Consider the following 14,473-nt stretch of genomic DNA (forward strand, 5'->3'; position numbering starts at 1 on the left):
TCTACCTAAAGTGGGATTACAAAGGTAATCTCTGCAGGATTCAGCATTTCTTCTTGTAATGCTCAGTATGTTAACTCAGACAATGTGTGCTGTGCCGAATCTTACTGCTGACAAACAAGTACAACAGACAGAACAAAGCCAAGGTTTTAATAACAATGGAACAATAAACTTCTGAGCTATGACCATTACTCTTCAATATGTTAGCGTAATATATTGAAGAGTGTTTTTTCATTACACATTCACTCAAATTAATTTTATTAGCGAAGTTATAAAAGCCAGCAATTGTTCTTCGATCCACTAAATCCTTCCAGCATTTTTGCTGTATTTTGATGCAGAGTTTGCATTGAAAACATTCACTTTCTTCCAAGAACGTTGCTGAACGTGGTATAACACAGCAAGCTCTTATTTCTAGTCACTGTATTTTAGTTTTGTTCACACTGATACTATTTCACTATGTACATGTAATAGTGCAGTACATACCTCCACTTCTACATGCCAATTTTAATGCATGGTGTTTAAAAACACACTAAGTAACTTTATAAGCACTAAAATAGAGAAAATCAGAAGTGCAGATTCCAATAATTAAGAGTCATTGTTACTATATTTAAGTTCAACAAGTACACATTATAAGTTTAAAAATATATAGCTATATGATCATTTCAGTGTATTGAAAATATGAAGGTAAGAGTTGTCCATAGAAGTACATTCTCCTTCTGAAATGCAGTTAACATGAAGGGCAATAAAGAAAAGCATTTGGCTGAGTAAAAATAAACTTGTAATGGCCTTGTATAAACAACAAATTCTCCAGAAACATGTTTCAAGAACTTCTCTCTCCCTCTCTACTTACTCTATTCTCCCCCAGAATTAAAAACAATTCTCCAATTATCCCACAGATCATAACAATCTACACAAATTTCCACATTCCTCTGTTTCAACGGAACTCTTTGTAACGTCTTGAACTGCCACAAACTCCAAGTTTATAAGCACAGTATCAACTCAAACCACATTCAAATTTAGAATTAGTACCTCAGGGGCAGATGATGACAGCTTTTGTTATTTAGAGAATCCAGTGAGTCAAAGTTCTATATTTAATACGATGATGTGGTTACATACAGCTGGGCAGTAGCGTCACAATATTTTGAATTATTTTCCCACTTCAGAAACCTCTCAGTGACAAAGTTGTGTTATGTCAGAAGCTGAAGCTGCATCTCAGCCATTTGCTTAAAAATCCCCTGCTATTTACTCTATTATACTTTCATATGCCAAGGCTCAAAAAAAGGTCTGTTATGCCACACAGTAACACATGCATTTAATGTTCAAATATCAGGTTTAAGACACAGTAACAGAACTTATAGTCTTTATAATGAGTAACTCCCGAAATGTTTTATAAACCTATCTTTTCTGATGACTTTTTGAGAAGAGTTCAAATTTAAGTATGTTAAACCTCAGTGCGAACCAGGCTAAGAAATATAACTTCAAAAAGAGACACAGTTGTTAAAATAGTCAACATCATATAGGGGTTTTGAGATCCCTTCCATTAACTGCGTTTTAAAACAATATCAACAACTAAAATGGTATCACACTACTGCCATTTAAAACAACAATAATGCCCTTGTTAACATTATTTGCTGAGTAAAAATCACCTGCAATACCACCATTTTGACTGTGCAATACAGCAGTCAAATGTCCATACTCTCTCCAATTAATGATTTTGAAGAAGTTTACTATATTCCATACAACTAGTTACTGTTCAGTTATAGTCATTCTATATGGACAACAATAAAACTTGCATCTTGATTTGTTAGACTGTTGGGCTCTCCATATTTCTTCTAAAATATTTTTTAAACTCTTACTGTCTGTTTTGACAAGCTTAATTTGTTGTACCTAATCAAATTTATATTTATCATTTGGTTTAGTGGCTTGCAATGTGCATACAATCATTACTGATGACAAACACCTTGCAAAGAGACAACTGGCATCTCGTTACTACTCCTGACCCACAAGCACAACTGGAAGCTGTTTTCATTGAATTTTCCCCATTTTGATCATTAGTTTGCAGCACCACCTGGTGTCAGTCACTTCATGTAACCAACCAAACTGTTGGTCAACCCAAGCTCGGGCAGATCCAAACTTAAAGCTGCCACAGTGACTTCTCGTGATGACTTTTATGCTGTCACCAACTCTATCATTTGCAGTGCTCTGAGCAGCCTAGCCCATGACCCCAAACTTCACACACCCAAACCCACTGCTCTAGTGATACTTCTACCACTACCTTCAGGTCTCAGCATGGTATCCATACCCATTCTCCTGTTCTCAAGCTCAAAAAGTTTTCTGGATATAATACTCACAGCTAGCTACTCAGAGGTACCAGTTGAGCCAGTAACTGGCTGCTCCTCAAGCCTGCTTGCTGCCAGCCAGCAAGGGGAGGCCCTTATTTCCCCAGGAAGTCACAATGCAATAACCTGACAGACCTCCTCCTCAACGAGGGCATTTCAGCTTTAAGAAATAGCATCTCGGTCTCCAGATGTTTTTATGAAAAGGCAGGCTTTATTTGAGATACAGAGAACATCCAATCAATTTACAGAGTCCACAGACTAGCATACAGACTACTATATATAGTAAACTTCAGTGAGAACTGAGGCAGTTTAAGCTTCTGATTGGGGGCCATAAGGACTGATGCTATTCAAAGGAAACGGTAGTTTCTCAATCAAAACAAATCTCAAAAACAAAAGCAGACGATGCGAGCCTGGGATCCAGAATCACATTTTGCAAAACTGAAAATATAGTCTTGTATTAAACCCAAACCAAAACTGCAAATCCCAGAAACAGAGCGAGTACCACAAGGTTTGCTGACTGACCTACAAAGTTACCCTGCAGACAAGAAGTATTTTTGCCAAAACCTCTAATGGAACATGTGTAATTACAACCATAAGGATACTTTTACTACATGATCAAAAATTAAGTCTGGTAGTACTTCAGCCATTTTCTTTTTTCACACAACCTTTTCACAACCCCCATTTTTTTTTAACAGAGATTTTAAAATATTGTGTTCACTTAACACACAGAGAGATTTAAAAGCTTGCTATGAAATCTGAACTAAATAGTTTAAAAAGCAATGGATTTGGGATTTTTTTCCCCTGTGTGAACACTGTGGTACTGTTAAAAAAACCAAACAAATAATAAAAAAACCTGGAACATTTATAGCCTAAGAAAGAAATAGCAGTATTTTTTTTCTATTTTAAGCACAGTAAGTATTACAAGCAGCAAATTTTGCTGGCATTAAAAGAAATAAATATATCAATAAATCTGATTATCTTCCTAACTTAAGTAACACTTTGCTTCTTCACTTGCCTATTTATATCAACAAAACTTCCAAGGGAGGGCTGAAAACACTGACTCTAAATTTACACATAAAGAGTTAACTAGGATACAAAATAGAAAAATTACCTAAAACTATAAAATGCATTTTTCAGATTAAATTATTCACACATGCTGAAATAAGCACTTCTTAGAAGGATTTAAATTGTGAAAAAGTCATTAAACTGCTGAAAAGTTGTGGGGGGAGAATAAAAACAAAAATGCAAAACATAGCCACTGGCCCCACCCCCCAACCTACTTCAAAAAGAAACTCACAGCACCATTTAAATCAGTTTTGCTCTGCAGAGGATTCTTTCAGTGAAGGTGTATTCAGCTATTGTATTTGGAAAGAAAGTGGTCTTAATGACACTACCTTTTGGGAAGTCCTCCATTTAATTTAGACAACATATTTCTCTCTTAAAGCCTACTCTAAGAAAAAAACAAAACTCAAAAAAGCAAGACTGAAGGTTCTTTAATTCTCACTGAAATAAAGCTTTCAGCAGTCTGGTTAAAATCTTGGGCAACAATACAAGAAAATATGTGTTCTACCCATCTTAAAATTATCATATACTTATGTAAAGTACCTCATAGGTAGTTCCATAGTGGCACGTATACTGGCATTGTCTGTTGGTCTCCGCATCTTGTTCAACATTAGTGTAAAAAATGACTCCATCTCCAGAACAAGATACAATCTGTTTGTCATTGGTGCACGGTAAGAATTTTGCACTAAAAATATTGGCCCTGTGTCCTGAGCGAATGGTTGTTAAAACCTAAGGAAGAAAAAAAAAAGGAAACACTATAGCAAGTTAATATTTTCAAAGCAAATAAAGAATGGGAAAATAACAGACTCTGGTACTATAAAACGTCAGTTATGTACAGGCTGCCAGTACCCTTCAGTTTAACACAACAGAACAGAGAAGCTGTCTTTACACCAAATTTCTTCTAAGAACGAAGCGGTTTCACAAAAGGCATTCACTTTTATGCACTTGCACAAAGTAGTCTGCAAAATGAAAGACTGGAATGCAATGTTGCCTTTTGTTTTTAAAATGCTAGTTACATATCACATCAGGTTTCTCAAAGCAAAACGTTAGGGCAGGGTGCTAAGGGCAGCCAGCCAGCACGTCAGTGAGGAAAGATTGAGAAGAACTGGAATATCGTGAGTCAAGAAGAATAAGGCATTGCAATCCAAGCCAACTTTATAGACTTTAAAAATTGATGCTGCTCTTAAAATAAACTCACTTTAAAAAGCAGAACTGAAGTTTATAAGAAAGGATGCTTTGAAACCAGTCAAAAACAAAGAAACATTTAAGATGATGATTACAGGGCAATAAACTAAGACCTTAGTCCCAATGAATGTCATTCATCTACAGTACAGCAGAGCAGCATATAATTTACTTCACCATCACAGTTGGTTTTAAACACTTTGTGATGATTCTTTATATTTCCTAACATACTACTTATTAGTCTATCAAAACTGCAGAAACCCTCCATATGCTTTCCTGTGCACTAATGAACTTTCTATTCTTACTTCTCCTACCTGCAGCATTTAAACCAAATTGCATTTTCACCACTACTAATAGGAATAAGATACTTACCAAATTGTTTACAGTATGAAAATTAATTTGAAATTTCCACTCAACTTAATCAAAGAAAACACTATGCAAATGAAGTTGCTCTGTCAGTGATAGCTCATACCTAATATTTCACAAGTGCTATTTCACACCTTTTAAATAATTCACACAAAAAAGACTAACAGTGTATCTGCATATTCTGAAAGATACACAGAGCTTTGTATTTTTTTTTTTAAAAAAAGTAAATATCACAATCAGGAGATGTAATCCATTCATTTTATTTCCATAAATCTGCCTCTTCATTTAGATTTGTTCAGATTTCTGCATTTTACTGAAAACATTAAAAACCTCAGACATTCAAAAGAAATTAGGAACTCTGCATTAAAGCGGCAACTCAGAACAAGACGTCTATAGGGTACCCTAGTTCAGATGACAGTTAAAGATGTTCTCTGTCAATCCCACCTCTGATTTTACATTATTGCTACCATAAAATAAATACTTTTGTCCTGACAAGAAATCCTTTTTGATGTCCATTAATAGAAAAAAAATTTAAACAATTAGGGGCTTCTCTACCATCATGCCAGTTCTCCACCACTTCTTCCCTATTGCTGCATATAAGCAGGCAGACTTTTTTCTCTCTGCTCTGCTGTACAGAGGGTTCTTCTCTCACTAAAGTACATGTACTTCTTATTTTTTCCCTTTTCCTCACAACCCTCAACCTAATGCCCTTACTCTTCATGCAGTCAACAGCTAACTTAATCTAATAAAATAATTGCAATAAAATATTCTTATATAATAATAAAATATTCTCATATTCTATATTCTAATATTTATGTTCTGGTATAAATATTTTAATATAAATGCTCTAATAAAATAATTGCAATAAAAAGTATTATAGCATTCATTATACAGAGAAGATTTTCCACGCCCTTCTTGACTTGCACTGTACATCCTTTTCTACTCTGGTTATTATACTGCCTTAGAGAGGGGAGAGAGGCATAAAAAGTTGCTGGTGCCTAGGCAACAAAAAAGATGAGAAAATGTAACACACACAACCAACCCCCAAAAGCCTATTGTTAGCTACACAGAGTAAAACAATATCACCACCTTCCTCCATTGGAGCATTTTACTACCAACATGTAACAGGCTACAAATAGTGACAGAGAAAGAGGAGGAGGGGGGAACAAAGAATTTCAGATGTTGTTCAACATACTTGACTACCTGTAGTAATTCAGACATCGTCATAACTTTTGCAGTTGCTTAAGCAATACGTTACACAGAAAATCAACTGGAAGAGGCAACAAATTCAAGAATTTAAATTGCATCTCTTAAAAGCACAGATTAAATCTTTGAGATGGGATTACTAATTCATGTAGCAATCCCAGAAACTTGCATACAAGCTCCATCCCTAACAGTAAGTACTTTCGTCCAAGAAAGTAAAATTTCTGGCAGCTACTCTGTTGTCTTTAAACTTGAAATGCTTAAGTTCCGTATCCAAATGGAAACTCTTTACAATAAAACCCATAATGAATAAATGAGCCTTTTTAAAGTCACATTAAAAACTAAAGCCACTTTTAAAAAGTGGTTTTATTTCCACTCTGGCCTACTTTTTCAAAAGCCTGCTGAAACAAATGCAAGTCAAACATCAGTGGGTTACTAAGCGTTTTAGGATGTAGTTAACTGAGGGTTTCCATTCAAGATATTCAGCACAGAATCATTTACAATCCAGCCTTTTCAATAGTACTTCCTTTGAAGAGGTCAAACACCCTTCAGAAGTGAAGGAAAGCAAACCTATCAAAACCCCATCCTAAAGTGAAAAGTAGCAATCCTGATTCTAGAAAAGCTGCAAACCTTCAGCCCCACTAAGCACCCTCCAAACCCTCCCCAGCACTTTCTTGTGTGAGCTGAACCCTTTTTCTCACAGAAGGCAAACCAGGCTAAAGATTCAAAACTCCTGAGTGTAACTACTCAGAAGAATCCTGTCTTCACACTTGTATTAGCTGAGAGAAGTCTCAGGTTCCATTTAAAGGCTTTGAAAACTGAGTGCTTAACATGATGTAAATACATGAATTCCCATCTTGTTGTGCCATACTTGTACCAGTTAGAGCTTTACCTCCAGCCAAACTCTCCCCTCTCCCCGCCCCCAGTAATGTGATGCCTAAAACAAATAAAATGAGGAAGAAAAGATCCACAAGAAGAATTCTCAGTCATCCCAAAGTACAATAAAGTGCTCATCCTTTTGATTTAGACTTGCAACTACTATTAGAAATCACAGTAACACATTTCTCCTCAGGTGCACAAACACTGTAAACATATAACCTATTCAAACTTAAACATATTTAGAAAAACTTCTCCTTCTGAGACACATTACATAGTAACAATTAACATTTGCATGTGGCCCAATGTAACACAAACTGCAGTGACTTATATAAAACTCACGTAAATAAGAGTTAAACAAGATTAAATGCTTCCTTATTAAATTAGACATTTTACTAACACAGAAGACTACATTGATGGCTAAAGTCTACTTTTGGTACTCCAGCTAGCTCATAACAGAAAATATGGTATCTGCCAAGATGACAGAATTACAGGGTTCTGGTACCAGTATCAATCTGCTCCCTTTTCCTGTATTGATTCCTGTATTGATTCTGTTACTCAAGCCAGAGAAAATAAGTTAACACAATAGTAACAGTCATTTAAAAAAAAAAAAAAAAAAATCACATCTCTAGTACATTTCAGAAGCAACAGCAGTTATTAAGTCTTCTTGCTGGTACTTGCTCTTTTTTCACTTTTATGATTGTATTTGTATATATTGGGGGGGATTAAAAAAACTTTTCAGGTGACTTAACAAAAAATCTCCTGTATTTCTCATTTGGCTTAAGTACAGCAGTAGTACACAATAGGGAAAAAACCCAAAATCATCCCATGAAAGCATAAATTGGTGCATCTATTAAAATACTACAATATTTTAATATAATAATTACCAAAGACAATGATATAGTAACTATCCCATAGTGATATATTAAAATAAAATCTGCACAATAAATAATACTGAACACCACTTGCATGAAAAATTTTTACTTTGCAAGTCTCTCCAACAACACTCACTTTGGAATATATCCTTAATCCACTTCATAGTTGTCTTAGATACCTCCTCTTCTTCAACTGAACTCCCAGTACAAGAGAAACCCCAGTCTAACGACACTGATCTGAACTTTGTCAGACTAACACCAACAGTTGAAAGGAAGAGATGAAGTCTGGAACCTATGGCTCATTTGGGGAAGTGAGGAAAAGGCCCTTACCTATAGGCAACAGGCAACACTCCAGACCACTATTATTTTCCCACCACAGCTGCTCAGGAAGGCAAAATATTACTGCCTCCAAAACCTTCTATTCAAACTCTCTTCCACCATACCAACCATGTATTTTGGTTCCCCCACCACATTTAATTTTTCAGCACCTCTTCAGGGTTTAGTTCTCAGCCTCTGAGAAAGTGTGGGAGAGAGGACTTCACTTGAACATTGTTGCATAGGATCCCCAGCACTGAAGGACACAGTTCAGAGCATCTGTTCTATCAAACTATCAGCAGCTCCTTAAAGAGCAAGTGTGGAACACTGATACATGATGGATGCTAGCTGACATTAGTGGAAGCCAGCCGACTGCTTCGTAACCTGTGTGAGTGCAGAAGTGGAAAAGCAGAGACCTTCACAGAACCTTCCCCCTTCACAAACTTGTTTCCCCTGTTTCAGTAACAAATTCTTCTTCATCCACATACAAACACACCCAAGGCAATGTAACTTCAAATGGTAATAAAGTCTTTTAATCAAGACTGACATTTCAATACTACACAAAGACAACTCAGTATACTACCTATAGCAAAAGCTAATACAATGTTTTAAAACTAAAATCAAACAGGAAATAATTTATCTGACTATAAGATTTCACAAGATTTACTGACTTCTATTGCTAATTCTGACACTAATCTGTTGTGAGACCATGTTCCTTTTGTGCCAGACCACCTACCGTAAAACGGGATAATACATATGTTGCATGGGATTAGAATACTAAGGTTTTAAAATACTGTGAAGTTTTATTCCCATTTATAAACACTATAAAGCACCTGATATTATCTTTGTCAGATAATTGTATATGAAAAATATCTTGAAAAATAACAACTTAAATCTTATTTGAAAATTACTGCATATCCAGAACAAAACCTACCTTTCTGCTGTAGGGATTACTAATTACCAGATTGGTGTCATCTGAACCAGATAAAATATATTCTCCTGTATCATTCCAGCAAATTGTATTCACCTGCATGAATTAAACAATAATTAGTTTAGACTTACATTAATGCAATTTTCAGAATATTCAAACATCAATACTCATCCAACACTACAGAAATAGGAGTTAAATTCCATTGAAATGATGTAATCTCTAAACACCTAGCACAAAACAAATTGTGTTTTAAAAACAAATTGATAAGGGAATGACCTGCTTCACCTATGGCATCTCAATTACTCCCTCTGCTCCTGAAGAGTCCATCAGGTAAATTAAGCCTTCCCACAAAGGCCTCAGTAGGCACAATTTTATACATTCAGGTGCTTTAATGTACCAAATCTACTTCACAGAGTTCTCCGCATTTGAACTGGAGGGCATCACAATGCTTTCATTATTATATCTTCACCATATCCAAATTCTGACCATCCATTGCTTTTATACTTTTCAGTGACCACACCTTCTCAGGGATCATGGGAAAAGCACTGCAGAATCCATTCCAGATCCCTTCTGAGAAGTGTGAGTAAGCTGGGAAAGAAGAATCCTACAGTGAGGTACAGAATTGTATCAGGAGAACTTTACAGTATATTTCCTTATCAATTCTCCTTTTCACCAGACTGTGGTTAATGTGTCAATGAAATAAAGCTGTAAAAGCACTCAAAATCCAGGAAGCTCAGAAAGTATCCTTAGAGTGATCTGTCTTCAAGCAGCAGCTCATGCGCAAGCAGCAAAGACTGCATGCATGACCATTATTATTTATTTCGAGTAGCCTCTAAAATAGCTTTAAGTGTCAAACTGCAGCCGTCAACATCTTCTGTTGGCAGAATAACTGCCTTAGTGTGATGTATCAGAGTGGACTATATAAATAGTAAAAAACTCACTTTGTTCTAAATCCTTTTCTTATGCTTTTTTTTATCCAAATGTCTCATTCTGAGGCCAAAAGACAAAATTCTTTTTGTTTAAAATAAATATACCATTTGAGTTACTGTTTTAATCACAAGCTTAGTTGGGGTCCTTAATTAGGCAAAGTTGCAAAATCAGAATTAGCTGTTTCAGATGGATCATACGGGCAACAACTTGACATAGTCATTGAGGAGCTTTAAATGAACTTTTGCCACTCAAAAAAAAAAAAGACAAAAAAGATATATTTTCATGTTACAACACACATGCCTATGGCAGAGTCAGCTTAATGCTCAGCAGCAGTCAAATAATGTTAGGAATCATTAGGAAATGCACAGAAAAGCAAATATCATTCTGTGAGTGTACACATCCATGCATGACAAATCCGTGCCTTCCACACTATGCAGTTTTCGTTCATAGCCCACCCCCATATTCTCCATTTCTATTACCTCCCATTTGAAAAGAGAAACTATGGAAAAGAATGACTAGGGTGATCATAGGTATCTAACACTTTTTACTGCAAGAAGCATTTATTTGTACTACTCTGGAGAAGGGATATGACAGAAGCTTATGAAATCATGAATGACATCAAAAAAGAAATTATTTTCTATGGATCTTTACAGTACAGAAAATGCCTTCAATGAAACCATCACGACACACATGGCATTTTATTAAAACTGGAATTCATTGACATGGAATGTCCTAAATGCCAGAAGTAGAAGAATATACACATTCATCAAAGAAAAATGAAAAATTATCAGAAACAAAGATGCAACTTTCACCTCCATCTGTCCATTAAAGTGTGATGTGTTCTCTAGAATAACCTTCAAGTGCTGTCTGCTTGCCCTGTCTCAGCTTTCCTCAAAAATCAGTACTGGCCACTCTCAAAGCAAAGTTATTAGGCTTGACTGAGCATTGGTATGACCTTGCATGGTTACTCTTATGATTTTATAACCCGGGCTGTCAATCACCAAAAACCATGCATTGAACTAGTCCCCAGGTCCATCTATCGTAGCACAGTACTACAACTAAGGCAACACAAAACTCAAGAATGCTCATTTTCACCTACATTTCCTATCTATTGCCCTAAAGAAACCAAAATGCTAATACAAGGATATAAAAATAGAAACAAGAAAAAAACACTGAAGAAACAAGGAAGCTGACGAAAAATTAAAAAACATTATGTGAGAAAGAAGAGCAAGCACAACAATTAAACAATTTGAGGGGATGGGTGGGGTGAGTGGTGTCCAAAAAAAACCTGAGGCACAGGGAAGCAGAGAAAGCATTGAAGATGCAAAGGGCAGACATGATTATCTAAATTGTAGCATCACAAGCCTACACAAGACATCAGTCATTCTCCTTCTAAATTCCGATTTTATTGCACTGATTGCCTCAGAGTTGAGCAACTGGCTCAGAAAAAAAATCCTGAAGTGAGGTGACATAACCAAATGTGTGCTAGAGGTCTATAACTAAACAGGCTTTTATTCTGTACCAGATCACCCTCTCAACGTTACTGTCAAAAAATAAGTCAAAAAATAACAACCTCTTTCAGTGGAATAAGCTTGATTTTTTTTTTCCCAGAGAACACCAACTTCCCAGTAAGTGATCAGTGAATACATTACATTTCTCAGTGTTCAGTACAACCTATTGACAGTGAGTAACCCCAATAAATATGCATATGGATCGCTAAAAACACATGCTCAATAAGAGCAGTTTAAAAAAATTTCTCACATCTCATGCCATGGTAGCAAACCCACTATTAAAATACACTGTAAAATGAGGACTAGCTAGAAAATTGGTTTGTATTTCAAAACCATGTAGAAAAGCTATGTATCTACTACCTTCAAAGTCACTCAGCACACAGCTAAAAGCATAATGTAACACTTACTAAGAGTTTGAAATTCTTGCAAAAAGGTGTTAGAGCAAAAAGGATATATCGAACACAAATGAGTTACTAACAAGATAAGAAAAAAGCCAAAGGGTGTGTAATTATCTTTTTTCTATTAAGTATTCCACATTATCAACTGTATCTAATTTTATTTGCCACTCAACTAGCCTTGAAAGGAAGCAGCAGGCACTTCTGACTCATTAGTCAAATAGTCAAAAATAAATTTACTATCTCTGTATTTTCCTCAAAGACAATGCAGACGGCAGTACTGCCAATCCTTAAAAAAAATTGAAAAAGCAAACTCCTCACTTCTATGCAACGTAACATAGAATTAACTCTTTTGTGAACAGATAGATTAACAGAATACAAGAAACAGACAAAAGGAAATAAAATTATCCAGAATATCAGAAAGATCTCCAAAGCAAGAAAGGGGCTAAAACAGGCACTACTTTTCATCTATGAAGGAAAAGGTAAAAACTGCATGTTCTAACAATATGCAGACAAACTTACTATACTAATTTAAGCATAGCTTTGAAGCCTACATCTAAAAATTACTTGCTCACAAGTGCCATCCTGAAGGAGATGTATGCCACACAGGATGCTTGTGTGTTACTGAACTGAGCATCTATACATAGAAATGAAAAATTATTCCTGCAGGTAATCCTCTTTACTTTAAAATGTCGCATTTGTTTATGTCAAAGGTTCCATCTACCCATGCATTCTGCAGTTCTACCTTCCTTGGCTTTCACAGGACCAGAACTAGAAGAAAATAAGCGGAATTTTTACTCCAGTTCAATATGGTTTAGAGTTGCTTTCTCCTCTACTTTCCTCATACTTCATTGCTGTTGGTCCAAATTGATTTCCTTTCAACATTTCTCCTTTGGATTTAGCCACTTCATACAGAAAGCATCTCACCTAACTCTATACATTTCCTTATCATTTTAAGGTCCCTTTATAGTTAACACAGAAAATGGCAACTTCTGGCGTACATATGACCTCACTGAATTGGACAATGTGAATCTTGTTGAAAGAGGTAAATCATGCCCTGGAAGGATGATAAGGTTACAAACAGACATCAGTGATTCGGTAGACTAATTCAGTTACTTCACATACTACTGCTAGAAACTGTCTCTTCAAAAGAAGTGGAAAATTGCACTATTTCAAAGACAACGGTACCTAAACTCTGAGATTAAAATACTTGTATCTCAAACAAAAAGTTGCTATGGTAATATTACTGCTAGATGAGCATGCATACTTGAGGTAATTCATAGAACTATTCCCTTCTTCAAAGATATTGTACCTGAGTAGGATTATACATACAGTCACATTTCCCACAGGGTCTCTCTCTTTTGTGTAACATAGATCAAATGGTAGGTAGGAAGTTGAACTTTTATCCTCAATTAGAAAAAAAATTCTTGCCTTAAGTTGTCCACCATGTCCAATTACACAGCATGCTTTATATAGAAAATACAAGTCACAACTTACTCCACAGAATATGTTCTTAAGCAAAAACAAAACAAAAAGACAACCAAAAAACCAAAACCAACCCCTACCGTTCCACCCTCCAAAAAACCCCAATCACCCCAAAAAAACCAAATCCAGAAACACCCTTAATAAGACAACTATGGAATTCATTCCTCACATTTGAAATGCATACTGATTCAGCCACTGCGCGGTGGGGAAGACTAATATGATCCATTGATGACATAAGCATTTTAATCAGTAAGGGCACTGTAATTTCATTTACTTTCATTTCACAGATTTTTTTAAAGTAGTAAGAAATTATACTGAATGGTTGTTAGCTGTAAAAGATTATTCCCTGCAAAAAAACACACAGTAAATGAGGTAAGAACTCCTAATACCCCGTTCTTTAAAGGTGGATAAGCTCTGAGCAAATTTAATTTCAAAAGACATTTTTCAAATTGTAGCAGTATTTTAAACACCTACAAATAATGCTGTAAGTTCACAATTAAAACATTTTCCACTCACTAAAACAATTAAGTTAGGTCACATGTTAAAGTATACTTTAAAAGCTAACACAATCAATCCAAAATGAATTTTTAAATACACATCCACCAGGTAGATCCAAGTAAACACCAAATAGCCAACACCAAATTTGCAGTTTCTGTTACATGACACAGAGGTATTCATCAACGAAAATAGAGATCAGTCACTCCATTTTTAACAAGTAGCAAAGAAATACTATTTTCCTGTCCCCTGTTTTATAGGCAAAAATGACTATTTTTACAAGAAAATAAATTTTAAAAGAATTTTAAAACCCCAGTCAACTTCAGGAAAAGAAACATGAAAAATTTCATCTTAAGTATATTTCAGGAGATGTAAAACTACTTGAAAAGAAATTCTAAAGTAAAAATCACTGTTAAAAAGTTGAATATAAGAACTTATAAATAACGTTCTACACATAGAATCATAGAATGGTTTGGGTTGGAAGAGACCTTACATTGTCATTCTTATAACA

The 14,473-nt window shown here is 35.4% G+C and overlaps 1 protein-coding gene across 6 annotated transcripts in view; it reads right to left on the reverse strand.

Annotated features, from left to right (window-relative positions):
• The window catches only part of DCAF6 (DDB1 and CUL4 associated factor 6), a 91,071-nt gene that overhangs the window by 58,529 nt on the left and 18,069 nt on the right, over window positions 1-14,473 (reverse strand). For all 6 annotated transcript variants that reach the window (XM_074857146.1, XM_074857147.1, XM_074857137.1 and 3 more), the window contains exons 3-4: window positions 9,150-9,242; window positions 3,942-4,127 (exon numbers count right to left, since the gene is read on the reverse strand). In XM_074857146.1, coding sequence (XP_074713247.1) covers window positions 3,942-4,127; window positions 9,150-9,242 — 279 coding nt within the window. The remainder of the gene's footprint in view (window positions 1-3,941; window positions 4,128-9,149; window positions 9,243-14,473) is intronic.

The sequence above is a fragment of the Strix uralensis genome, chromosome 2 (genome assembly GCF_047716275.1).
Source record: "Strix uralensis isolate ZFMK-TIS-50842 chromosome 2, bStrUra1, whole genome shotgun sequence".
Taxonomy (NCBI): domain Eukaryota; kingdom Metazoa; phylum Chordata; class Aves; order Strigiformes; family Strigidae; genus Strix; species Strix uralensis.